The sequence below is a fragment of the Limanda limanda genome, chromosome 14 (genome assembly GCF_963576545.1).
Source record: "Limanda limanda chromosome 14, fLimLim1.1, whole genome shotgun sequence".
NCBI lineage: Eukaryota > Metazoa > Chordata > Actinopteri > Pleuronectiformes > Pleuronectidae > Limanda > Limanda limanda.
In genome coordinates, this window is record NC_083649.1 from 25,449,848 (window position 1) to 25,476,054 (window position 26,207).

General features: G+C 40.3%; 1 protein-coding gene across 1 annotated transcript in view; it reads right to left on the reverse strand.

The window, feature by feature from the left end:
* The window catches only part of ntm (neurotrimin), a 105,382-nt gene extending 83,403 nt beyond the window's left edge, over window positions 1-21,979 (reverse strand). Inside the window, exon 1 of the mRNA XM_061086189.1 lies at window positions 21,807-21,979. Within this exon, the coding sequence (XP_060942172.1) occupies window positions 21,807-21,979 (173 nt within the window). The remainder of the gene's footprint in view (window positions 1-21,806) is intronic.
* Window positions 21,980-26,207: the final 4,228 nt, after the last annotated feature.

Genomic DNA, 26,207 nt, shown 5'->3' on the forward strand with positions numbered 1-26,207 from the left:
TTGTATTACTAGATTTATATAATAATGGATTTAAAACAAAAATGTAAATACTTGTGACAATAATATTTATTTAACAATCTTCTCTTAAATACAAACAAATCCGACAGAAACAAAGTATGCACTGCAAATCATTATTCCAGTCAAGTCAAGTTTAGTATAATTCAACATATTGAATTCGATATATTTCAACACAGTTGTGTACTCTAATAATAAAAATCAATATTTTCTCATTTCAAGTTAAATAAGGTTTACATACACAATAAAGAGCCTTTGAAAAAGTTCTCTTAAAGTAAAAGGCTTAATTTTTGAAAAAATAAATAAAAAGATGTAGTTTGAATTTCACCTTTTCTTCTTTTTTCAAAATATAACTACATTTCACATATAAACATTCTCAACAAACATTAACGACTAACCAGCTTAAATTTCCTCTTCGTTCCAGCTTTCTCTTGTTCAGTGATTTGAACTCTACCGTGTACTGCCAGAACTGGTTATAATAATATGTACATATTAGTTATTACTGGAATTGAAAACAAATCTAACAAACAGACAATGTCAGCAGCGTGACAGTAGCCAGAAACTACAGCGATTTTAATTTGAGATTTCAATGATAGGTGTTTTTGCTCCAAAGTAAGGGGGGGTGAACGAGGGATGTGTATACTTCCTCCATCAGTGTCGCAATTATGCAAACTAATATGTTTATCCAAAACAATACTACTTTTCTCCTTCATTTAAAGATTACTGTAACTGAAGTAACAATAATTGTCGAATATAATTTCTGTGATGGTTATCATAATGTCAAAATGTAAAACCGTCACAGCCCTCCTCCGGTCAGTAGGTGATCTCTTATTTTTGGAAAGTGATGTGTGGATACTCTTTATTCGAACTGTACTTCTGCCATACATGCCCATGGAGACACTGGCATTGAACACTGATGGATATGCTACTGAAGTCATCTCAGGGAGAGTTAGGGGAGAAACATTTGCTCTGTCAAAGCAGTCTCAAAGGCAAAGACACAGTTTCCATTATAAATATTTGAGTCTAAATGATCACAGGGTGGTGTATTCCTCAGGTTTAGCTTTAACACACTACAGTGTTATGTGACTATACATGAGCTGTGCTATATATGGCATTTAAGATTTACATATTTCCCTCATCAAGTTAATAAATGTGAGAAGTATACGAGTAACATTTTCACATGATTATTTTGTACCAATTATAAAGGTGTATTAGCTTCATTGAGCAATTCTTGAAGGATGCTAAATGAAAGTACATAAAAAAGTTTCATATTCCTTGGCAAAAGCCTGAGGCTCTTTATCTCCTCACCAAGTGTCATGTCAGAAGTATTTTCTCTATTATTTGTCTGTTTGATGGGTGTTGTGGGAAAAAGTCACCAGAACACATCTTGCAGAAAAAAAACCACAATACTTGACATGAAGCTAGCACTTGACCTTGAGAATAAGATAAGGCATTGCTCATATAGAAATGGTGAAATGGTGACATTCTTGACTTTGTTGCCTGCCGACCATGGCCCTGCTGACGATAAATGATTCTCACTGGGTTTCCAGATGTAGCTTGCCTGCCTGAATTACACTATTCAACTGATAAATGGCTGCAACATAAAGAAGTGCCCACTGCACCTTGTCGAAGAAGAGGGAAGACAGATGCCTTATACATATTTAAACACACGTAGAACAAAGAGAACAAGAGGTGAGAGCCGGCCCTCTGCTGGATTCCAAGCGATACCCAGTAATACGAGGCCCCCGCTCAGAAAACATTTAGAAAATCATACATGCAGAGTGCAGAGGAGTGGTTGCAGAGAGGCAACAAACAAAACAGTATTTCTCAGAAGAGTACAAAGATGCACACTGCCAAGTTGTATATTAACCTGCAAAGACATTCTACTGCATTGATCCAGTTTGACGTTAGGATGAAAGATCTGATAAACATTCCATCTGTGATACAAAAGCACCTGTAGCCTTAAACACAGCATTACTGAGCACGACAGCCAGAGATCACACCAACTAAAGTGCTGCATTACTGCCCAAAACATCACAGGTCAATAGTGTTCTGATTCTCTCTTCGCCCCAGTCACCCAACTGTCCTCTAGCTTAAAACAGAAAAGGTAAGGCAGCTTATTACGACCCAGAGGTGCATGCTGTTCGATGAGCGGAGGAGGAATTCAGTGAGTGTAATTTACAGAGCAGCAAAGTCAGCACTATGAGCAGGTCAGGTGGATGTATGAACCCAGGAGGAGACCACCACCAATTTCTCCATGACCTCAACCATGATTTGTATTCACTATAACTTTCAATTCAATTGTATTTGTATAGCCACCCCCCCATCATAAAATTAATTATCTCAAGGCACTTTACACAGTAAGGTCGAGGCCTAACAAAATGTACAATAAAACGGAGTGTTTATCAATGTTACCATGCCAGCAAAAGGTGCGATATACAAGAAGCAGGTATGCTCCAACGAGTTGTATTTGTATCACTGTGTTGACGTGTCAGCTTGGCCTGCCGCTGGTACAATCCCATCTGTCATAACGGAATGTTTATTTGTGTTGGAGGACTTGGTGCTGTCACTCGCCCTCTATCCCACTGACATTCACTGGAAATGGCTGATGGGTCAGTAATGTTGTTCACTGCCTGCTTTACGCTACGCCCTCTTACATTCAATCCAGTTAACAGGGACAGAACAGAAACCTCTAAAGTCCCCCTCCACTGGGTTGTTACTCTCACTCTGTTCTGTATATCTAAGCCTTTTTTTTTCCTAAATAAACTTTCATCCTCCCAGTGAATACGACACACTAACATCTGACCACAACATAAGATCTGGTCCTGGATTAGTAGCAGCTATCTCCAGAGGAATTATGAGCTGTGTTCTTTAATCTGATGAAAGACATTCTGCTCCTGCCCCTCTCTGTAATAACAGGGGGACCCGATCAGTTTATGCTGCTTATCTTACTGAAGCTCTTCAGATCATATGTGTTCTGATTGTCTTTTGGGAATTTTCATTATATATCTGTGATCATAAGGGACAGAAATACAGCAGGGTCAGAAGTTTGTGGATGTGAGATGCTCTGACGACAATGAGAAAACAAAGACGGCCTTTTATCCCAAAATAATAAGGAGCGGGACAGAAGGCCTCTAATCACTGCCGCACCTCTCTGCTTGATGCATTCTGTGCCGTCCCTTGTTGTTCAATGCTGAGGCCGTGGTCATTATCTTCATTAGACCCGCTGTGTTTAGCTGCTGTCTCAAGAGCATGTGTGATGTGGAAATGCCTTGATTGATTTTCCACTTGTCAACTCTCCCTTTTTACTGCCACCTTGGAAGTCGCTTGAGTCAACAGAAGATTTGCATGATTCTTAGATCTGAGGACCTCATTTGCACAGTGTCAATACAGATTCACTAAACCAATTGTTATTAAGTTCATCTGATGTGCCCTTCACTTCACAGACTCTACTGACTTCCAAGAACTTGTACTTGAAATAGAAAACATTTTCACATTAGATCACATTATTTGTACATAAAACAGGTAAAAACAAGCTGTTGATAGAAAGAACTTACTGAAAATACTGATTATTATGGCTGTTACGTTGTTTTACCATACAGTGAGTGAAAGTGCCGAAGCATATCTGATGGGATTAATTCAATATGTACCATGTAAATAAGAGCAGAAAAGTGTTTCAACATGTGGTGTGGTACCGCATATGATTTATTTTTACTGGCTATACTGTGTATTATAAGGATTTTTTATGTGTCCAATATCACACACACATGCACACATGCGGTGATCTGCAGTTTGTTCTTAAGAGTGAGGGAGAGACATAAAAGAACAGTGAGGTGATATTGTAATGGTTTAAATGCTGATAACAGTTAAAAATATTATTTAACTATTTATCCACTACCACCACAACACAAGATAAAAAATTATCTCCACAAGATTGTACTTTTTCCTCAAATGTATATTCTCCTGACTTGACAGCAACTCCAGTGTAGCAGAATATAAAGCATCCAGTAACACTTAAAACCAAGATGGATAAACAAGATGGAGATGTATAGAATTTTACTACAGGAGTGTAACAGCAACACAGAAATTGTCCATAGTGCAAAACATTTAAAAATAGAATAGCACTTAGTAGAACACATAAAGCCGCAAGGCCCAATCGTCCCCTTAAATTTAATCAAGCTGCTCCAAATTTCACACATTCATCCCTAATTTTCTCGGATTTTTGTTATCAACATCGGTGAATTCTTTCCTAGGAAAACGTATATAAAAATGCCCAATTTTTTTCTAGGATTCAGATCCAGACAAAAATGTAACAGTTTCTTGCCTGACACATATCACATCCCTCCCCCAAGTTTCATGGTAGTAAATAATAGCTAAATAATAACGGCAATATTTGAAAGTTAGCCTTCTTGAGGCTCTCTCTGTCTCTCTCTCTCTCTTTCTGTCACTTAGACACACACACATACATGAACACACACACAGACTGACTCCTGCAGCCATCACAGCCCTGCTTCCACTCCACTGACAACGACAGTTTGTCAAACTGTAAGCAGGGACTGAAAGACCCCTCCTGCTATCAGCCCAGCATGCAAAACTGGTGAATGAGAATGCATTATGGGAAATAGCACTTAGGGACTCATTGAACTGGTCCCTGATTGACTCTATGGACAATATATCACATATTAGTCTCTATTAATTCTGAATATAAAGACCTGCATTCCACAGTTCACCTGCTCTTTTTGATTTCATATCCGTGAATATATCTAAATCACAGTCACCTTTTGTGCCTTTTCTTTTCAAATCTAAGCAGGAAGAAGAGGTTTGTAACACCTAAGGCACACTGTGCTCATTGCTTAAAGTAACATATCTATTTTGATTAAAATTAAGGTAACTGGGGCATTGAGAAGTGAAATCAAAATTGCAGCTGTCTGGTCAAAGACAGTCTGAATGAGTCACATGGGGTTTGAAACTAAGGCTGGCTATCGTTTCAATTTGATCAAGCCTGACTCTGCTTATCAAACCTTGGATCTACTTAGCATATTTCTTGGAGAGAAAAGACATATTTAAAGAACTAGAGATCCTTTATTCTTGACATACTTAGGCTATAAAATCAATTGTGACAGGAATGTTTCTTTGTTTCCTCTCATCATTCTCCTTATGAGGAATGATAAATAGTTTAAAAAAACTAGTTCAACTATTTAAGTGAAAAATGGGGGGGGGGGGAACAACAATATTTAATGGAAACACCAACAATGTCTGTAAAGTCTGAATTTCTTGTGGAGAAAAAAAAAGTTTAGATCCAACCCTATTGGGGATAGCAGACTGTTTTTAATAATAATAATAATAATAATAATAATAATAATAATAACAATAGCAGAGAATAAAATAAAATGCTAAATAAATGAAGTTTACGTAATATAATCTGTGATAAAAACAAAAGCACTTAACATGAGGCACTGAAAGTCTTAAATCCCTCAAATCAAATATTACTGCCAATTGCTGTAGTACAAGTCCAAAACAACTACAGCTCCCTACATTGACAGTGTTTCTTGTGTTGTCTGTCACAACAGAAATATTTAGCTCCCATTATCCTGCAGCTGCTTTATGAACTTCTGCAATGGCTGAATTTATGATCCTCTCCATCTCCCGTGTATACTGTTACTTTGATATAGCTCAGTCAGTGTAGCACAAGTAGTCCACCTGTCTGTTGTTAGCCAAATGCAGGTCGCTGCCTTCAAGCCTTCCACCACATCCCATCTTGTTTCTCTGTAGTGATTTGGTTTGACTACACTGAAAAGGTTTTTAGTTTCCTTGATGGTTCTTCTTATTTCAACTCCAGCTCCACTGCAAGCGGCTTTCTAAAGCTCTTGCTTTAGGCTACAGAAAATGGCCGAAGGCCAGTTGCAATGAAGCTGTCCATAGCTTTAGTTATTTATTTTAGCTGATGCTTTTGCTATTTCTATTTTCAGTGCAAACGGGTCGTTTTACAGACAAAAGGCATGGTGGCCCACCTCGACATTGAAGCAGGGCCTAAGATAGGATAAGGGATATTTGATGACACATGGAATAGAAGCAAACTTTGGAAGTAAAAGCTTTAACAAGTTTACAAAAGAGGACATTCAAAGCAACTTGGCTTTCTTGGACTCTGCTGTACACAGTGAAGAAGAGAAAAAATTTCATATTGGAGGAGCAGGAATCCCAGACGTACACATCAATACTTACTCTGTCTCCTACTGCCCCCTTGGACATTAGCAAGGAGACATTCAACCCTGTGGCACTGAACTGAAAATATGCCAAATAGTGTTCAGGCTCAAGACGAGAAGCAACAACACCTAAATAAACCACTCACAGCCTGTAGATACCAGAAGTGGTCCATTATCACACTCTACAGCCAGAAAATCCCAAGAAAAACACAGACAATGTACGTGGTGAAGAACAGAATATAGAGCAATCATCATCATCCTATTTATGTCAGTTGTCTCAGAAACTCAGGAACATCATTAACAGTCGCTGCATAATTATTATTTTTTAGTATTGGTGTGGAAAAACAATCTCCTTACTGATGGATGGATGGACTTACTATTGACTCCTGTTGTGTGATCATAACGGAAAAATAATAAAACACAGCTTTTAAAATCGACTACACAACATCTTAAAGGATTGTATTCTGTGATGTGTTGTTATTTCTATACATTAGTTTCCATCTGTATATATTTGTAAAGAAAGGTTTCACTTGCAATATAAAGCATATACAGTGCTTTCCTTGACAATATTCATATGGATGCAATTAGGGCTGAACGATTAATTGCATCTGCGATAAAATCTCATCCGCAGCCAGAATGCAGAGGGACAACAAAACTCCTCAGATCCAGAAGACAGTGAAGCAGGCCTGCATCACGTACAGGTTCCTCAAGTCTTCGGCCAACAACAACGGCCGGCGGACCTGAAAAACGCTCCCCGGAAAAGCAAGCCGAGCTCCGGGGCGGCGGGGCTCCAGAGCCCCCCGGTCACCTACATGCACATCTGCGAGACAAAGGTGTTCAGCATGGGGGTGTTCCTGCTGAGGCCCGGCGCCTCCGTACCGCTGCACGACCACCCGGACATGAACGGGATGCTCGAGGTCTTTACACCGCCTCATGTCTGCTGTGTTGTGGCTCCACACACACTCTGTCTGTTACGTGACTAATTGTGTTCGAAAGGGTTCAAAATCAAAGTCTGAGGAGTGGGACCATTTCATTAGCTTCAGGAAACTGTTCATACATGCAGTTGTACTGTTTGACTCTGTGGCCTGTGCATTTCTCCGTTTTTTTATTTATAACTTTATTTACTTTGATTTTACAAAATATTTTCAAAGTAGAGGGAAATTCTATGTTTCAGTTGTGTGAAATGTTACTGACTTGGGAGCAGTAAGACACCTATAATTTTAATAATTTTTTTCTTAAGATGGTCAATTTTTCAGACAGTGTTTAAAAAGTGCATGCCTTGTGTTTATACTTACAATGACTTTGTTTAAATTACTTAAATGCACAGTGGCAAAGCCACCGATTTTTTGTTCTTGTTTCTGTAATGAGCAGTTAAATAAAAATGTAAATGTCGGAAAGAATATTTTACATTAAATCTATCTAATATTGTGTTGGTCATATTTAAATCATTCATTACGTTTTGTTGGGGGGGAATAAGAGGATACAATAAAAAAATTGCATATTAAATCGCAATCGCAATATTTGGGGAAAAAAATCGCACTTAGATTATTTTTGTCAGGATCTGGCACTTTAGTGCAGGTTTTAGTTAATTGTAAAAGTATTTTCTGTTTGGGAGTTCTCTGTTGTTTTGAGTTTTCATGTTTGCACTCTGTTTCTGTTTCCTGTTTTATTTTGTAGTCTGTTCCTTGTGTGTTGTTTCTGTCTTCACTTCCTGTCGGTGATTGTCTTCCTCTGCCCTCGTGTGTTACACCTGTGTTCTATTGCCCCTGCCTCCCCTGTGTATTTAACCCTCTGTCTTCCCTTTGTCCTGTGTCGGATTGTCTGTTTTTCCTGCGGTGTTTGTTGGTCCTGTTTTTCCATTCCTGCGTTCCTGATCTCCTGAGCCTCGTGTAAGCTTCCTTTTGTTTTGTTTGTTACCTGTTAGTGTTAGTGTTGATGTTTTGTTTGTTTGTTTAAAGTACTTATTTAATTAAATTACCCTTTCATTTGAAATCTCTGCATCTGGGTCCATCTCTCCATCCAAACCTTGACAATTTTCCCAAATCGTTCAGCCCTAGATGCAATACAGATTGGACACAAAGACAACACAGGGACGGTTGAACCTGAACTCTTTTTGCAGGATAAAGTAAATATTCCCTTCATCGTAGTTATTACATTTCATACAGTTATGTATCTATTGTTTCATTGCGTGTTCTTTTGAAGTAGAGAATGGAGATCCAGTCAATCAAGAATTCATGACTTAATGATTTGAGACTGATTATTAATTAAACTCTATACATAGGAGCTGGAGCCCCTTTTTACAACGAGTGGAAATCCATCTTAACGCTACATCAGCATTACTGTCTTTACACAGTGTTCAGGTAGACACTGATTACATAATCTGCCAGCCTCTATTTCATGTTTTCGTGTATCAGCGGCAGCACCCTCATTTATCAAATTAAAAACTCTACTCTACTCTGAGCTATTAGTTATCAATACTGAGTCTGAGGCTGCAGTCATGAACTGAAAGTGTCTGCTCTATGAAGTGATAGAATCACAGAGCAGCAGAGTTTTGTCACATGACGAGGGGAGAGACAACGAACAAGATGAAGGGTTTGGTGTCAAAGTTAGAAACAAACGCTCAAATGTCAATTAATGCAAAACGGAAACCTGATGACATTAATATGTAAACTTTGACTGATGAAGTTTGCAGCATCGTGAGGTAAAACTTCTTATCCACACACACACACACACACACACATATCTTCATGTGCAGCAGAGGAATGAGGCTGCCCACAGCGAGATTTAGCGTAAAAGATCAAAGTGAGAGTTCTGAGCTGAAACGCTGCTACAACAAATCCATCCACCTTCTCTGATCAGTTTCTATAGCCTCTATCTGACACTAGAGCAGTTATTCTTCAACAAGTTAGTAGACAAATAAATCAGATGATGTACGTTTTCCAAAGTTAGGATACACTTCATCAAATTTAGCAAAATGACACAACCTCTGCTTAGCCATATAACTCCATCATCATGTTGGTGTAAAATCTTTTGTGACGAGCATTTGTGCCGACTGTTAAAACTAGGCCCCCCACCTGTGCTACACTGCATCTGGTTCTGTGACCAGCATGATGACTTACTTTTTAATTTGTCCATTAGAAGTTACAGTTTATTTAGTTTGATTTGTGTCAGTGTGTTATTACGATACATAACATATTACAAGCTGTCTTACTGTATTGAATAATGAAACATAAATTAATTCATAGACTGCAACTAACTTCGAATAGATCTGAAAGGGGATACCTTTGATTTGCAGAATCGGAACAGCATTCAAATTCAATAAAGGCTGTTGGCTTATTACTATTATTTGACTGATTTGTCTTCCTCTAGAAGCAGCATGTTTGTCCAAAGATTTGAAAAGATGTTTGTATAAAGATTTGAAAAGATGCTTATATAAAGATTTGTAGAGGGAAAAAAATCTATTTTAAATTATGTGCTTCACAAAGACTGAAGCAGAATACCAAGCATGTGTTTGTTCGGCAATCACAGAGCTCAGTGCATCCTTTATCAAGCTGAAATAACCTGTTCATTGTTGCACAATTTTTACTGGTTTTCAAAGAAGAAAACGAAGAAAGATACTTTTCAAGAAAGCAAGCTGAAGTAAATGCTGTACTCTGGGACTGTGTCTCATTTCATACTGTATTAGAGGGATAAATAGAAACACCAGGAGTGTATTTCTCTCTGAATGAACACACAAATACTGCAGCTCTACACCTGCATCCGTATATTGCGTTGCACTGTAACACAGACCCTCTCAGACGTGAAAGAGTCTTTGAACAAAAGTAGTGGTGACTAGAAACATCCCCGCCTTACCTTCTCTGTAAAGCTCCCCGGTGCATTAAAAAATTGGTGCATGAAGAATTCCCTAATCTCTAGTATAGTGGATCTCTGCTCCCACTATAGAATCAGATATCGGAGTGCTTTAGGTAAGTGAGGTGAACTGCTGCTCAAGGGAAGTTAATCTGCCTCGAATACCACCTGATTTCACTTTATCCTGAAGATGACTCCCAGCAGTGCATCGCATCTCTTTTTGGTTAATGGAGCAGCGATACACAGGAATAGAACCTAAGCATCCTCATTGCAGACTGATGATAACTGACTTATCAACTGTCCTAAATATTAAAAGGCCGGTGGGCATTTTACTTTAATGGTATTTGTGCACGTACAGGTACCATCTGGAACAAGCTCTGCATTTGGGAACAATCAATTCAAGACAAAAGAGATTGATGTAAATTTTACAATTTAGGTCTAACACAAAACACAAGCTTCAATTACACTCTGTTCTACTCTGCAGAGTGAAATCTTTTAATCAAGTAGTTTACACGACGGGATTATTCTTCTCAATTTTTATAATGCTCTCCATGGTTATATCTTTATTATGATGAACAGATAAAGAATCGTATATTTGCAGAAACAAAAAATCATTCAATCAAAATAGCAAATGCTTGATCATGAAGCTGTTCAGCATTATAACCCTTCTAATCTTGTGTTTGGTAAATTTTCTACTCATCTTTTCCCAGTTGTAATAATGACCTGTGTGTCACCCACACAAACTGCAATTGTTCCAGGAAACATGTATTTGTATGCTCAGTAAATTCCACGGAAATCTGCCTCTTGAACACAGAGACTTCTTGCATTGGTCTGATGGTGGTACTAAAGAAAAAGTCAAGAGTCACAAAAACACTCTTGAGTATTCCTTGGGTGACCATGAGCGTCCACTGTTACATCCCAAGTTCCTTATTGAACCGTGACTCACGCCTTGACCCTAACTTGACCTGGAAATAAGACATTTTTACCTCGTCCTGGCGGACATTTCAATGCTTTCATTTCGTTTTGAAAGAGTGAAAAGTGACTAGGAATCCTCATCTGTTTTTTTCATTATAATGTAAATGATATATTACTATTCAGCACACAGTTATTATTCTGTAAGCAGAATGAAAACAGAACACACTTTTTAATTCCATTCCTGATGCACCAGCATTAAAGGACTAAGGATAGAGGAAAATAACTGAAGTGAGGACAGGAATACAGATGCACTTCATATCTTGATATGGGTCTATAGAGTTGGTGCAGAGTTTTCAGCTGATGAGGGCATGCGACACAATGTCATGGGGATTATGAATGGATATCTGCAGGCTGTGGCCAGAAGATGTCAAGATACTTGCTCTGAACCAGAGTAACACAGAATGACAGATACATTGTGGCACAACCACGAGCAGTGGGGGAAACCTTTGTCTGATAGAGGTTAAACCCCCACAGGCATGTTTTCCATCCCTCCCACACCTGAATAACTATGATTTACTACACTGAGTGCATTACATGTTGATGCACTCATAGTTAAATTGCCTGTCAAATAAATCTAGCTATTTTATGGAATTTAACACTAGGTGCCTGTTGTTGACCTTGCCCTCTCCTCCTCCACGACACATACACTCCTTTGCAATCTTCCCAACAACCATAACCCTCAGAGCGCAGAGACTTGATCACATCCAATGTCCCTGCTGACCTCTGAGGCTAAATTAAAACAAGAAGGACACTTATTGCAGCAGAATATTTTCACGTATAGCAACTTTCCCTCCCTGATTGAAACCTTATAAGTGGACACTTCAGCCCTGGCAGGGTGAGTATGGGGGGTACGGTTTTGTATATGACACGTACAAACAAACACTCAGATATTAGGGAAGGGCGAGGGAGCTACCCAGTAAGCTATGTATAATACTGCTATGTGATACATTTGACAACTTGCCATTACAAAAGTTCACTGATGCTTAATATTTATTGTTACCATGACATAGGAGCTCAGTATATTTTACCTGTTCCTGTTAATCCTCACCCAAGTTCTTGTTGTATAAGGAAAGAGATAAACAACTAGCACACATACAGGGCTTTGGTCCCCTTGAGGTCCACTGGTCCTGACAAAGTCACTGTTTGTGCTTTGCTAAAGAGTTAACAAAGACAAGTGCACACACACACACACACATGCACGCACACGCAGGCACACGCACACGCAGGCAGGCACTTTCTGATCAGCCATGAAGGGAGTGATAGAGCTTCAGCCCGGAGCCCTACCTGTTCTAACCCCACTCTCCTTGTCTCTCCACTTTGAAGTGCGAAGTCACTCAAAACTTATGTCAGCCAGAGAAGAAGATTGTTAGATTTGTTATGGCTGAAAACTACATAAAGCAGCTTGTTTTACACCTGAATGCCAGCTGCCTGAGTGGAAGAAGAGGTGAGGTGAGCACCACTGATCGGACAAGCCCATTCTATCCGTCATTTGTTCTCACTAATCGTTCCAAGGGCAGAAGATACCAGATACTGGAGCTACAGTGTCTGTTTACCACTGGTGTATAGAGCCACTCACAGATGCATACATGTACAGTGTAGTTTGAATAAGTAAACAAGGCTAAGAGTATGAGCAGGTTTGCTTTGAATATCAGACTGTTCAGCTGCTCGTGTAAATGTATCGCTCCAAATCCAACACTGATTGTGAGTTATATAAAACGAAAGCTTTATTTGAAGACTGTATTGTGCTCCAACTATTGTTTACTATAATCATTATAATAATTTTTTTTCGATTAATAGATACAGATCCACAGAGATTCTCAAAAAATAAGAGAAAATGTGACAATTCCCGAAGCCAAAAATGATGCCTCCATTCAGTTTCTTTGATTTCCCTACTTGAAGACCAAACTGTCGGAAATGTTTAAAGCAGATTCTATTCTCTGCATTCTTGTCTGTTTGTTGCTCAAACCCTTTACTTCTACCCAGAAGAACCGTTTTGTTTGTCATTACTGTATAACTTATTGATTTTTTACCCAATTATGCTTCATACCTTTGCAAATGTTATGACCTCTGTGGGAGTTCTGTGTAAAACACCGTGCCTGTGTTTGGTCATCCAAAGCCACGGAGAGGTATATCCAAAACTAATCCTTGTGGTCGAAGACAGCGTGTGAGTGTGTGTGTGTGTGTGTGTGTGCGTGCGTGCTGGCGTGCGTGAGGATGGGCGTGAGGATGGGGTCCTGTAGTATTGATATCTTTGTGCTAAAAGGGAGGTGAAGCTGAGAATCTTTTAAGCACATAATCCAGAGCACTCCCCTTCTCTTCCACTTAATTCCCCTTCTAATACCCAGACAGGACCCACATGTTCAATACCAACTTAATATACTGTATACTGATATGAAACAAAAAGTATATAATGTAATATTATATTGAACTGTTAAACACACCTCTTTAACAGTTCGTGTTAAAAGACAATCTTGTTACCATGTCTCAATTGTATAAATATATATATACACATATATATAAAATAAGTGAATTAAGCAGTCAATGCCATAGCTAATTGTTTCTACTACAGTATGTCTTATTCCTACAATGTGATCCCATCAACCTTTGGGTGAGACATACAATTAATATAACTGCGAAAGCATCTGTGATCAGGTGGAGATTAGCATGCAAGCCATTTTGAGGCCTTGAGGATACTTTGTGACTTCAAGGGGTTTAATCAGCTCCAAAAAATTTAAATAAATTATTGACCATATTTTCATGTTCATAATTTAATTGCAGTACAGTATGAATTAAATAATTACAGATCATGTTTTAAATCGTGAAGGCACAGTCATCAGGGACAATTTTGGGGTTCAGTACCAAGCCCCAGGACACTTTGGCATGTCGAATGGGAAAGACGACGATCGAACCGTTCATATTTAGATTAGGGGACGACCTGCTCTAACTCCTAAGCCACAGCCTCCTCATGTAACAACATGATTAACCTCGAACTTCTGAAACAGTGGTTAAGGTTTTACATAGAGTAGTTTATTTGCATGCTTAAGTCGTTTGATAGAACTAAACACCAGCTTCAGTTTGGTTCCTTGGGCAACAATCCGATCAGATTATCAACTTTGCAAAATTGAAAGTTTCACATTGCTGGGGGTTATGGCTTTAAAAATCAATCTGCCCGCTCCAACCTGCTCAGTAGCCTACTCATTTCAAAATTCCTGGATAGCCGGAAAATGAATGTTCACACAAGTGCACTCGTCCAATCAGCCGCACTTCATTACAGTGGCTTTGTAATTTCCTGGACAGCATTCAAGGCGAAATTAAATCACTTCAAAGGGAGACAAGTGTGAGAGGGGACACTGAGAGAAAAAAAGACAACTTCCCGAAATTACTGACGATGAACCACTGTTGTTCCACTGTTGAGCAAGTCCTGACTGTAATCCATTGTATTAAAAATAGGCCAAGCTGTTTCCCAGAGCATCCTCATGACTTAATGTCATGAAATCCAACACCAGACACAATCTATTCTGTTCGTGATTAAGATACAAATCTTACTAAATAAATGTGTGACTTAATGGCTAAATATGTTAAGAACTACACTTTCTTTGGATGCCCGATGGAACCTCAATTCATTCAGAAATTAAAGACAATTTCAACGTGCTGTATCTTTATTGTTGGCTCCATTGTAAACCATTTTAACCTAAGTATACTCTCAAAATCCTGGGGCACTACCCATATGTTCCCATTAAGGCTGTGCTATCATATTATCCTGTGTCAACGTGGAAGTCATCAAACTAAAGAAGCAAGATGATATAAAAAGCCATTTCAATGGGGCTTTTCAGGAAAAAAAGAGTTATAAATGTATTTCTTGCCAATTATTAATCAACAAGAGCTTATACTTCCATCCCCAAATAGTGAATCACATGTGAAGTCATATAATTTGTGATTTTGTATGTGCTATTCCATCAGTGTCAAATCAAGTTTTATGTGTGATAAATGTGTCCCGCAAGGATCAGTAACAGTTCTGCTGCTATTTAATCAAAACATATTTTTTTCCAATTGTGCATTATGATGTTTACTAGTATTCTTTTATTTCATATAATATAATTTTAAGCCATCAGCTGTACTGCAAACCAAGTCATCATCAGGTTACAGTCGGCTTTTGACAACTTCAAGACCTCAATTATTCATTTGATGCTGGAGGAAATCTTCCAAAAGACTACATGTATGGGTTTCACAAAATAGAGCATGTGAATGTTGAAGAAATCTCATCAGTTGGACCAGACCTTCCCATTTATGGAATGTAACTGATGGATAAAATGTTGTTTAAAAGATGATGATATTTATTATATATTGTAACTTGTTTCAACTGCCCCCATGAGGCAAAACAAATCTGAGAGTTTAAGGTTCTATTTACTGCTATTTTAACCAGATTAGTCAATAATTTTATTTCTTTGTCTGTGTTATGACAAATATATATGAAACCTGGATAAAATGATCTCAGGGAAACTGTTTATTATGCATGGGAAAATAGATTTGTAACATTTTGCTGGTCACATAACATGGAGGATCTTTGCATTCCAAAATAGTCAGGAAGATTTCAGCACCACAGAGAACTCATGAAATCCATGTGCTTCCACAAAGAGTGACAATAACCCAACTATACTCTGCATAAATCCCCTGACACTGAATGATTCAAACAACACAGACAAGGAATTTAGGATTTACAGAATGGGCATGTTCACAGTATGCAGTCATTTCACTGACAACATAGACGTCATTCTTTTCCACTTATACTGGGCGATAAACACTGAGAGGAGAGGCACAAAAATTCATCTCGGAGCCCTTAATTAAATGAGGAAAAATGCTTTCAGCTATATTACAACTCTATTAGAAACGGATCTATAAAATCTTGTTAACTGATGAAATTGTAGAGCGATCCCATTCTGGTGCCATTTTATTTTGATGGTATTTTCTGGGACAATAACGGAGAAGACAATAAGTGAAAACGTGGTGCTGATGGATGGCAGCCTGCCTAGACGATGCGAGGTGAAAGAAAATGGAATTACAGTGGGAATCGTTAGCATCCCTCTGTGAAATCAAATTATCAGCTTTCTGATCTTGGCCCGTGGCATATGAAGAATAAAATGAATGTCATCCTAACAAGCGGGCTGCTTTAGCTCCTCACATGTACAGGATGGAAATATCTTCATAGCTGACAGCAAGGCTTTGTGCACACTGCTCAAGTTCCAGTCACAGCAACAATACACTGAACAAGCTGAAAGCAACGTGGAAGAAAACAAACACATGCATGTGTCAAGCAAACATTTCTACATGCAAATTAAATATCAAGGCACTTAAAAGCAGAGCCCTGTTTTGAATGGAGCCTCATACGTGAATTATTTAACCTGAATCACAGATGTGTTCATCAGGCAGCTCGAGAAGGGAATAAATGTCAACATGATGTGGTTCTAAGACCAGAGTGGTCTGTGCAGGTAGATAAGCGTCTCAGGAGGATGACGGCCCACCTCGGCCACTGCGGTGACATTTATTAATCGCACTCTCAGGAGGATGCCCGTCTCATTTTAAGTCCTTTTGAGTGGCCAGAGCCTTGGGGAATTAATGTGCTCCTTATTTAGTTGGGGTATTGTTCGTTAAATGTAAAGCACAGTGCTACCAATAAACAGATGTGTGTACAGTCTGACAAAAAGCCTGTAGTTCAACCCTTCAGTCTCGCGCTTGTCCAGAAAACTTTGATTGTACACAATATCTGTGCATAAAACTGCAATCCTCATATACCACAGAGAGATTTAACAGCTTGTTGCACATAAGGAGAAACAAAAAAAACCTTGAGCCAACAGCAGCCAATCAACAGAGCGTCATGAAAAGAGTAGGAAGAAAATACAAATTCAATAAAGTGACGACACAGAGGGCAGCTTCTTCCATATGCTTTTTCATATTTCCTGTTATCGTTATGCTTTCAAAGGTTTTATTCCACTGGGCTGTTTCAACAGCAAGGGGAATCAGGTAAAACAAGATAGTAGCACACTTACTGTATTTCATTTTGAGGCGATACACATATGGCTATAAATAAGAAATTGATACGAGTACAACATGGACTTCCCTTTCTGGACTGGTTTTATTTTGCAGCAATTTAATTTACTTCCATTTGTTATTTTATTTTAGCTAAATGTTCCCACATTGTGGCATAAGGTGCTATAGTCTGCTGCTCTACAGCTCTCAGAGCAAAAAGGAGGCACTTTATTAAAGGGATTTGATACAGACTTATGGTCACTGATTGAATATAGTTTATGGTTTGCTTTTGCAGTGGGGAGACAGTATTTGTGAGGCAAGCTCAGCTCGGCCAATCAGACAGAGACTCCCCCATCATCCAGCTCTGGATGCAATCAAACTGCATCACAATTTGGCAAAAATCATGCTCTGCCTCTGGTTATGTATTCATCTAATCAACAAGAAGACACAGAGCTGCAGGTTTGCACATTTTCTCATTTTAAACTAGAAACAAGGACATTTTAATGTTTAAAACGAAACACATTGTTGTACAAGAATTGATTTATATACATTGTGAGCCTATAATTTGTGATTCTGAAATACTGAATTCCCCTATCCCCAGGAGTTTTCAGCAGCGGCAAAACTGAGGGGCTCAGAAAACAATGAGAGAAACTGACAATTAGTGTTACTTATACTGTATCCACAAATTAGGCAACAACGCTGACAACAACACAAAGGAAAATGGCAGCTCTAACTTTCGTTAATTTAAAATGTGATACCACCCTCAGTTTTGGCAGTTGTCAGAAAGGGCAATGGGGAGCTTGTTAGCATAGAGCACCGCAGGGGTGGTGAGTCCAACGTCTACAACATCATTTGTGCCAGAGGAGCGCAACAAATCCAAATTTCTCAGGAACTATAAAGGTAATACAAATTGGCTCAGCTAGCTGATGGAGGGTGGCCTTTCATTATGTATAATACTGGTAATACTTTGTGCTTCTCATCTAAGATAGAAGAGTCTTGAATGTGCTGTTGAATATTTTTGTAGTAATGTAAGCCCATCACTGATAAAGTATTGTTTTTTTGTTTTTTGTTTAAGCAATAGTTAAATACTGCAGATCATTGTATCACCCAGTATGTGTTGAGTATATAGGTACAGAGTGAGAAGGAGTCCGAAGTCGATGTTGCGGTAGAGCTTGTTATAAACTGTCCTGGTGGGAGCTGGAAAAGAAGCCAGTCTTGACTGGCTGGCAGGCAGACTGTTCACACTAGGGATGCACCGATCCGATATTTGTATCGGTATCGGTACCGATATTGAAGAAATTTCTAGATCGGGTATCGGTGACAATGGGCCGATCCATATCGGCTGATCTATTCTGTGTAATTCTATGCTGTGCGCTGTGAGTGACGTCATACGCAAGCAACACGCCGTGCGGAGCCGACAGTGCCCGGCGCCTCTCCCCCGGTTCCCGGTGCGAGCTGAGCCGCCTCCACCGGGGCCGCGGTGCTCCCCGGAGCCGGGCTGCCGGCTGCTGGTGCTGCTGCCCCGGTACCGGGACCCGGAGCGGGACCCGGACCGGGACCCGGAACTTTGCCCACTCCGCACGCCGCCGCCGCTAGCTTCCCCCGGGCGTCTGTGAACCCCGGTCCGGGTCCGGCTCCCGGTCCGGCTCCCGGTCCGGGTCCCGGTCCGGGTCCCGCTCCGGGTCCCGCTCCGGGTCCCGCTCCGGGTCCCGCTCCCGGTCCGGCTCCCGGTCCGGGTTCCGGTCCGGCTCCCGCTCCCGGTCCGGCTCCCGGTCCCTCCGCCGGCCCGGTGCCGGACGGGTCTCCCGCCCTGCTCAGTTTGAACGGAACCGGCGGAGCTGCAATGGTGGTGAACTCGCCCGCGGGTGACTTAGATCTGGTGCGGACCAGGGGAATCCGACTGTTTAATTAGTATCGGTATCGGATCGGTATCGGCCGATACTAAACCTCAGATATCGGTATCGGTATCGGAGGTGAAAAAAGCGGATCGGTGCATCCCTAGTTCACACCTACAAAGTGGTCCATTGTCCCACTTAAAAAATCTGGCTTTAGACTGTCTCTAGGGCATATATAATAATAAAAGAAAAAAAGAGAACAAACCTTCGACCAGATGGAATTTAAAAAATCATCAGTGTACCCTGCTGAAAGAACTCATATATAACAGATTTGTTCTACTGCTGACATATTAAATTAGATACAGACCTCAGTAAAGGCACGGATCAGGCAAAACAATCCTCTGCTTGCTCAACAACTGAAGTTATCTAGATCCTGTACAGCTTTGAAAATAAAAGAAGCCCGATCTCAGGAACAAACGATGAGTTGCAGAAACTGAACTCATTCAGATGTGGACAACTGGACAGGGCTGCAAGTCAAGCAGGCCGCCTCGTAACAGCATGTGGTTTAGATTCGAATGCCTCTCTGAGACTGTATGCGTGGGCACTCAGCAACGACATGAAAGCGATACACATAATTTAAGAATGAAACAGCTGTTACCGCTCACCCTGGGGGACTGATGTTAATCATAGAATGTTCAGCCTTGCCACTGCAATTGACCTGTGTAGGGCTGAACTGTGCAGTTATAATAATGCCAATTTCAAGATACAATGCGTTTTTATCTACAACAATTGTCCATATTGAGCAGGCTGGTTTAGGCCTAACATTATGTTAATGAGCAGAGAAGAATGAATGAGCGTTTGCAGCAGGAACACAGAGTTTCTGCCAACTTGTTCACGTCATGATGGTTAGCAGCCTGTAATCACTGACATGGCAGAGTGCTGTCCATGGTGCTGAAGGGGCTCAGCAGTGAGAGCTGACAGTCAGGACAGTAGAGCACTCGACTGGAACTGTCCAGCATTTCAACAAGAGCCTGTGGTTCCTTATGTGTGTGGATTTCAGGATGTGGATGTTTCTATTGATTGTTATCAAACAAGTTTATTTTACGTAATATTTTAGCTCCTGCTTAATACAAACAATCATGCAGACCATAATGCAAACAACACTGCAGGTGAAGCCACCTTCCGCCCCTTTCCATCATCATTGCCCCCCTGCCACCCCCCCCCCCCCCCTTCCCCAACTACGTCAGCTTATTGCATCATTTGCAGGGTCTATTAAGGCCACTTCAAAGGACATTAGGATTTATCAGTTAAGGTCTGCAAAAGCCGCTGGATTATTATTGATTCATTTTACCCCAGGCCCATCACAATGTCTAAACTGAAAACCAATGCAGGACATTGCAGTGATAAAACTTTTATGAATTGAAATGGTCCCCCGTCAACCAGACGCAGGTCAGCATGGTGTTGAACAGGGACTCTTAAAGTATTACATATAAAAGAACCCAGAGAAGCACAAAACCACAGTGTTGGTTTGTCTTGCTGTACTATTGTTACAATCTTGAGCAGCCTCCTGTCCTCAGCGTGTGAGTTCACAGACAATGAAGCCACAGCCAGGTTGAGGTCCTGCTCACCTCACTGGTGACCTGCTGGAACCAAACGAACCCCAGGGCCACCCTAGAGACCAGTTTGTGAGTCAGCATACAGCAACAAATCAAGGACGAATTAATGCAAGAATCAACATTATCCAGTATATTTGGTCTGACCCTGTGTTCAATAACTCTTTGTGGCTTATTTGTTCATTTTAACAGACATGAGTGTTGAGGATGATAAATTGTTAAATTTATCATCCTGTTATCATCTTGTTTTCAAGGAAATGGTTTTATTTAATTGAATGCGTGAAGTTGAGCCAATCATTTCTAAATTACCAACAAGTGAAGTGTAGCGAGCTCAAGTAAAAAAAGATTTGGGAGAAAAAGTCATTAAAATATAGGATTTCTAATGAAGCAGCTTTTGTAACCGCGTTACCTTTATGCTAATGCTCATCAGTGGGGTACTGTTTTTACATCCTTTCCTCAAGTCTGGCTAGAGTTTGGCTAAAATATGTCAATGGCAGAGTTAAGACTCAAACACACCTCCCTGTCACTTCTTTCCAACTCATCCGTGCACTCCCTTCCATCCACGCAGTGCTGCTCCACCATCTGCTCCCATGCCCTCCACCTTCCACACATCTCACACAACCCCCTCCCCTCTCAGCTAAGTGTGATTGCTGTCCGTGATGACACACTGGACATTCCCGACAGCACTTGAAAGCAGCACAAATCCCTCCATCCTCTGTAAGCCTCTGAGGGCGCAGAGGAGGGGAAAGGTCAACGCAGACAGTCACCCATCTTTAAGAGTTGCTGGTCAACACATTCCCATGACTGCACCGTTTACAGTTTCAGTGTGTGTGTCTGTGTGTGTGTGTGTTCGGTGTGTGTGTGTGTGTGTGTGTGTGTGTGTGTGTGTGTGTGTCTCAGCAGACACATTGAACACGGTCTCCTCTCCCACCTAGAACACACACCTTTCCCCTCCACCTTTAGTTCTGCACCATCACACAACAATTAAACCCGCTCAATCTGTGGTTAACAGCTGCTGGAGATTAGCAGGAGTATGGCTTCTCAATTGAGTGTTTTACAGAGACTAATCCCCCGAACAGCCCTCCCACCCTCCACCCGTCTCTCTAATGATAAAACAGACAAGGCTCCAGCCGTGTTCCTCGCTCCCCTCCACTTAATACTGGAGTTGCTAAAGCCCCCAGGCGTCGCTCAACTTTGGAAATAGGATTCAAAAGCAGGAGCGAGAGGAAAGAAAACGCAGAGGAAAATCAAAAAGAGCGGAAAGAAAGACAGTGAGGAAGGTTTGAACTCACCTGAGAGAGACCGTCTCTCCCTGTCGGACGGTGATATTGTCCATGACTTTGTTGTCGGACGGAGAGTCCCCTTGGCTGCGGACCGGCAACCCTGCAGGCACAAGAAGCAACATCCTCAGAGACAGCAGAAGTGAGCATTTGTACAAAGCGACCAAGTGTCCTCGAACAGACATCGTCTTCAGCCTGGTGGAGATAACAAACCCCACAGCGAGACAACGAGTCGCGTACACGCTCCCGGGGAGATTATTCAGCCCCAGTTCATTAGTCTTAATCCAGATTGTGTGTCCAGGTAGCCGCGGAGCTCCAGGGAGGAGAGACACAGCACCCAGTGTGTCTGCACTGTGCAAAACACATCCGCTGTTTACTGTTCAAAAAAGGACGAGGAAAAAAACTGAAGCATGCCTCCGTGTCGGCGGGACAGCTGACGGGCGTCCCTGCTCCTGCAGCAAGTTTGTGTCTCACATGAACAGTATTAGCGCATATGTGCGTAAAGAGCAGGCGGACAACTAAAAGAAGTTTGCATCGGTCAGTGACTTGTTCTGTATCCACAGCATGAGCACGTGTTCGTACGTAAGAAGCGCACAGCAGGGGCAGTGGTGGGAGCGACATGATTCACATGCTCAACACTCACCCCGCGAGAGAAGGAGGCAAATATAATGGTTTAAGAGTTTATATCTTAAAAATCACTTGTGCTAGTGAAACAGACCCTTTTTAGCCTTTATATTATTATGTTTTAATATAATCTAATGATTCTGCAAACACAGATCGCCTGCCATAATTGATTTGTCCTAAAATGTATTGCTGTAGCCGATATTTACACCACTCAATGATTATTTTCTCAATCATTACAATTTAAGAAAATAGATCAAAACAACTTCCATAACCCCGTGTTAATCAAATTTAAATATAATTTAAAAAATAATTTCAGTGTTGTGTCACAGATCAAGAAAAAAAGCAAAAATTCCTATTGAAAGAGCTGGAATTGAGATATTTTGTCATTTGTTTCAAACACATAATTAACTGATCAAAACCGCAGCTGATTCATGTTTTTTGTGGAAAACATCTGAAATGCTTTATCTGTAAACCTCAGAACCGACAAGAAGAGATATCACGCGTTTGAAAAACAAACTCTGCGAAAAAAATGATTCAGTCTGGATATTTTGGATGTTTGGTGTGTTGTGAGAAAGCTACAGTCACTGTGATGACTCAAATTCACAAGATATAGGCACCACTACACCCTATGGAGGCTATAAGCCCAAACCCACACCCGTAATGTATAGGTGTATCACATACACAGCAAATAGGAACATGCCAACTGCTGCTGTGTGGAGCACATCCATATACATGCAAATACCAATGCAGAAGCGCTTTAGAGTAAATACACATTTATTTTTAGTATACCATGGGCTTAACTCACCCAGTACATCTTAAGACTCTACATGCTGCTGTATGTTTTTCGCAAACATCACAAAGTCTCACTCAGGGGCTGTTGTTTTAAAGGATATGCAAGCGTTTCTAAGTAAATATATGTGGAGTAATGGCATCATGAGGAGATAAGCACCTCCCTCTGTGGTAGTGTGCACCTTCATGTGAGACCTATGACTCCGCCCACATTTATATATTCAAATGTCTCCGGCTCCAGGCAGTGATGTAAACAATAATGTTTCCCTCTTTTCCACACCAACACGTCTTTCAGACACACAAACATTGTAAACACACCTGCCACCTGCCCACCACAGTGCTGTCAAACATAAATATGCTCATGTATAAGTGTGAATGCACATTTTACCTTCAGATATTCTGAAAAGGGGCAGGTAAAAAAATCAATGATATTCCATTTAGCGTGAATATGTCTTTCTCTATGCATGTCACTGACAATGGCGAAAAACACTATCAAGAGCATGCAGAGGTAGTCTAGATATAGTTAAATACTGTACATTGAATATGGCATCGGAAGATAGCTTTCTATTCCAGAGATAAAACGTAAACAAAAGTATTTATCAGTTGAGAGCTAAAAAACAAAGCATCTGTCAAAGCTACAGTACATGAACCTGGCTGCAGTGGTGCAGGGGACATTTCCATTACATCTCCATATTGTCAAATCAAATCTCTATTTCATTATTGGACAACAAATTACAGTGATAAAGACAAGATGTATACAGAAATAAACCTGAACATTGAGTGCCTGCAATTCTGCACCTTTGTGTCACTTAGAGCCATTCATTACTCGTTTCCTGAAGCCATACTTGTGACAGGAACAGCTGCTAGCCGGAGAGGATTATATACGTATGTTGGCTAAGGATTCTGCAGTTGTAAGCCTGAGCTCAACATTTACAGTTCAAATTTGTGATGTGCATCCTTTTATTTCTGCCAGTTGTTATGCTGTATGCATAAGTATGGGCTCAAATTAGGATCATAAAGATTTTGAGCTTGTAAACAAAGTTTGTAGCTGTAAATCAACCTTTGTTAAACTGTAAAATCAAACCGCACGAATCCAAGTTTGCAGTTCAGATTTGTTCGAGGAGAAAAAAGAGACTGTGAATAAAGTCTGTGAGATAATGACGGTGATGAGTGGTGAGTTTCCACAAAGAAACTGTGAACATCTGCACAGGTGAGGGGAGGAAAAAAATAAAGGCAGAATATACAGGGGTTGGTTTATAGCCACAAACCATTTATAATTATTTTTGAAGATCCATTCACGAGTGTTTAATATTTGTGAAGCTAATTCTGAGCCCATTTATCAGAGCTTCAATGCTTGATTATTAATTTATTTGACTGTTGTCTGTGGAATCACTTCATCAAGTTCATGATGTAAGCCATGGAAATATTGATGGTTAAAAAGGGTAAGAATCATGAGTGTCACATTTTTAGGTTTAGACTCCAGAAGCCTGTGTTAATTCTCCCATAACTACAGTGAACAAAACTATGCGTCACACTACACAGCAACAAGCCAACAGCAGGAAGTCCCTACTGTGAATGAAAGGACATGGATACATATACCCACGTTAACAACCCATCATCTGAACAGGTACAAGCTGTTCATCAATGTGACATTGAAACAAAAAAAAGGACAAAAGGCCAAATGGTTTCCATGGCAGCCCTTGCGAACAGCACAGAGTAATTGAGGTGACATGTTTCATTTCTACATTATATTAACAAAGTAAGTAACCTCCACAGCGATGCTTGATGTAAGTGGCTGAGGACACAGTGTGAAAGAGACTGCAATGTATGGACCATAATGCTGGTGAACTCAACAAACTATTTTTAAAACAGTGAGTCACGTTCTATAATTAGCTTCCTTGTCTCATACCCATACATTTCCACAATGCCACTTTAATCTATAAGTAACTGCACCAGCCTGAAGGATTAGACTGGTTCGCATGAGCAATGTGTGCTGAAGCCTTGAAAAAAAGGTGTGTGACAGGTAACTATCATGTAACATTGTATATTAAAGTGTAAAGGAAAACATACTTGTCAAATCTGACCAATTGAATGGTCTTGATGCCATAGGAGAAGTCTCTGACTGGGCTGCATATCTTAAAGAGGTTAAGATACTTACGTGAACCGCAACATTAAGCCCTCAAACCTGGTGAGAAGCCATCATTGTATTTTTCTCTCTCATTTCCCTGTAACTTTTCTCTACTGTTTCTAATAAAGTTCTGCCCAAGGCCCATGGAAATACTAAAAGAACAAGCGAGTAAATTGGAAAGCCCAAGCAAACTTCACAAAACCAAAATACTAAATCACAGTTTTTTCATGTTTTGTCTTGAAGTCTGAGCTTTACATAGCTGTTATCAGCATGTTTAGTATTATTTATATTGTGTTAAAGCACAAAATCACACAATATATATTTTCCCATTTAAAGACCACCATTTAAAACATCACTGATTTCATACCTTTAACACTAAACGTTGCTTCTGTTATATCATTAGATACATCAAATAAACAACATGGTCAAGGAAGTGATGTGTCTATGATTGATCTACACTTACAATGCCTGTAGGAATAAAATGTGGAAAGGTAAACTGCTTCTCTTAATACCAAATTACTGGAGTATGTCTGTCTGTCAGCAGCCTCCTAGCAGCCTCCTCTGCCTTGTCCCAGTAATAACGTGACACAAGAATATCCTACTGAGACAAAAAGAAAGTCGTGAAACCTTTCAGTCCTGGACTCACAACTGCTACCGCTCTCACACATTTAATCCCAGCATTCACCTGGACTTCAATACCCACTATATTGCCTGTCAGCACTTTATACCTCAACTTATCACACTGTCAAGTAAATGTAATGAAGTCATACTCATGTGAATTACAAGACCTGCAAATGTCACCATGTTAATGCTGAACATACAACTTGACCTTTTCTTGGGCTATGCCATTGTTATTTACAATTTGAACTCCA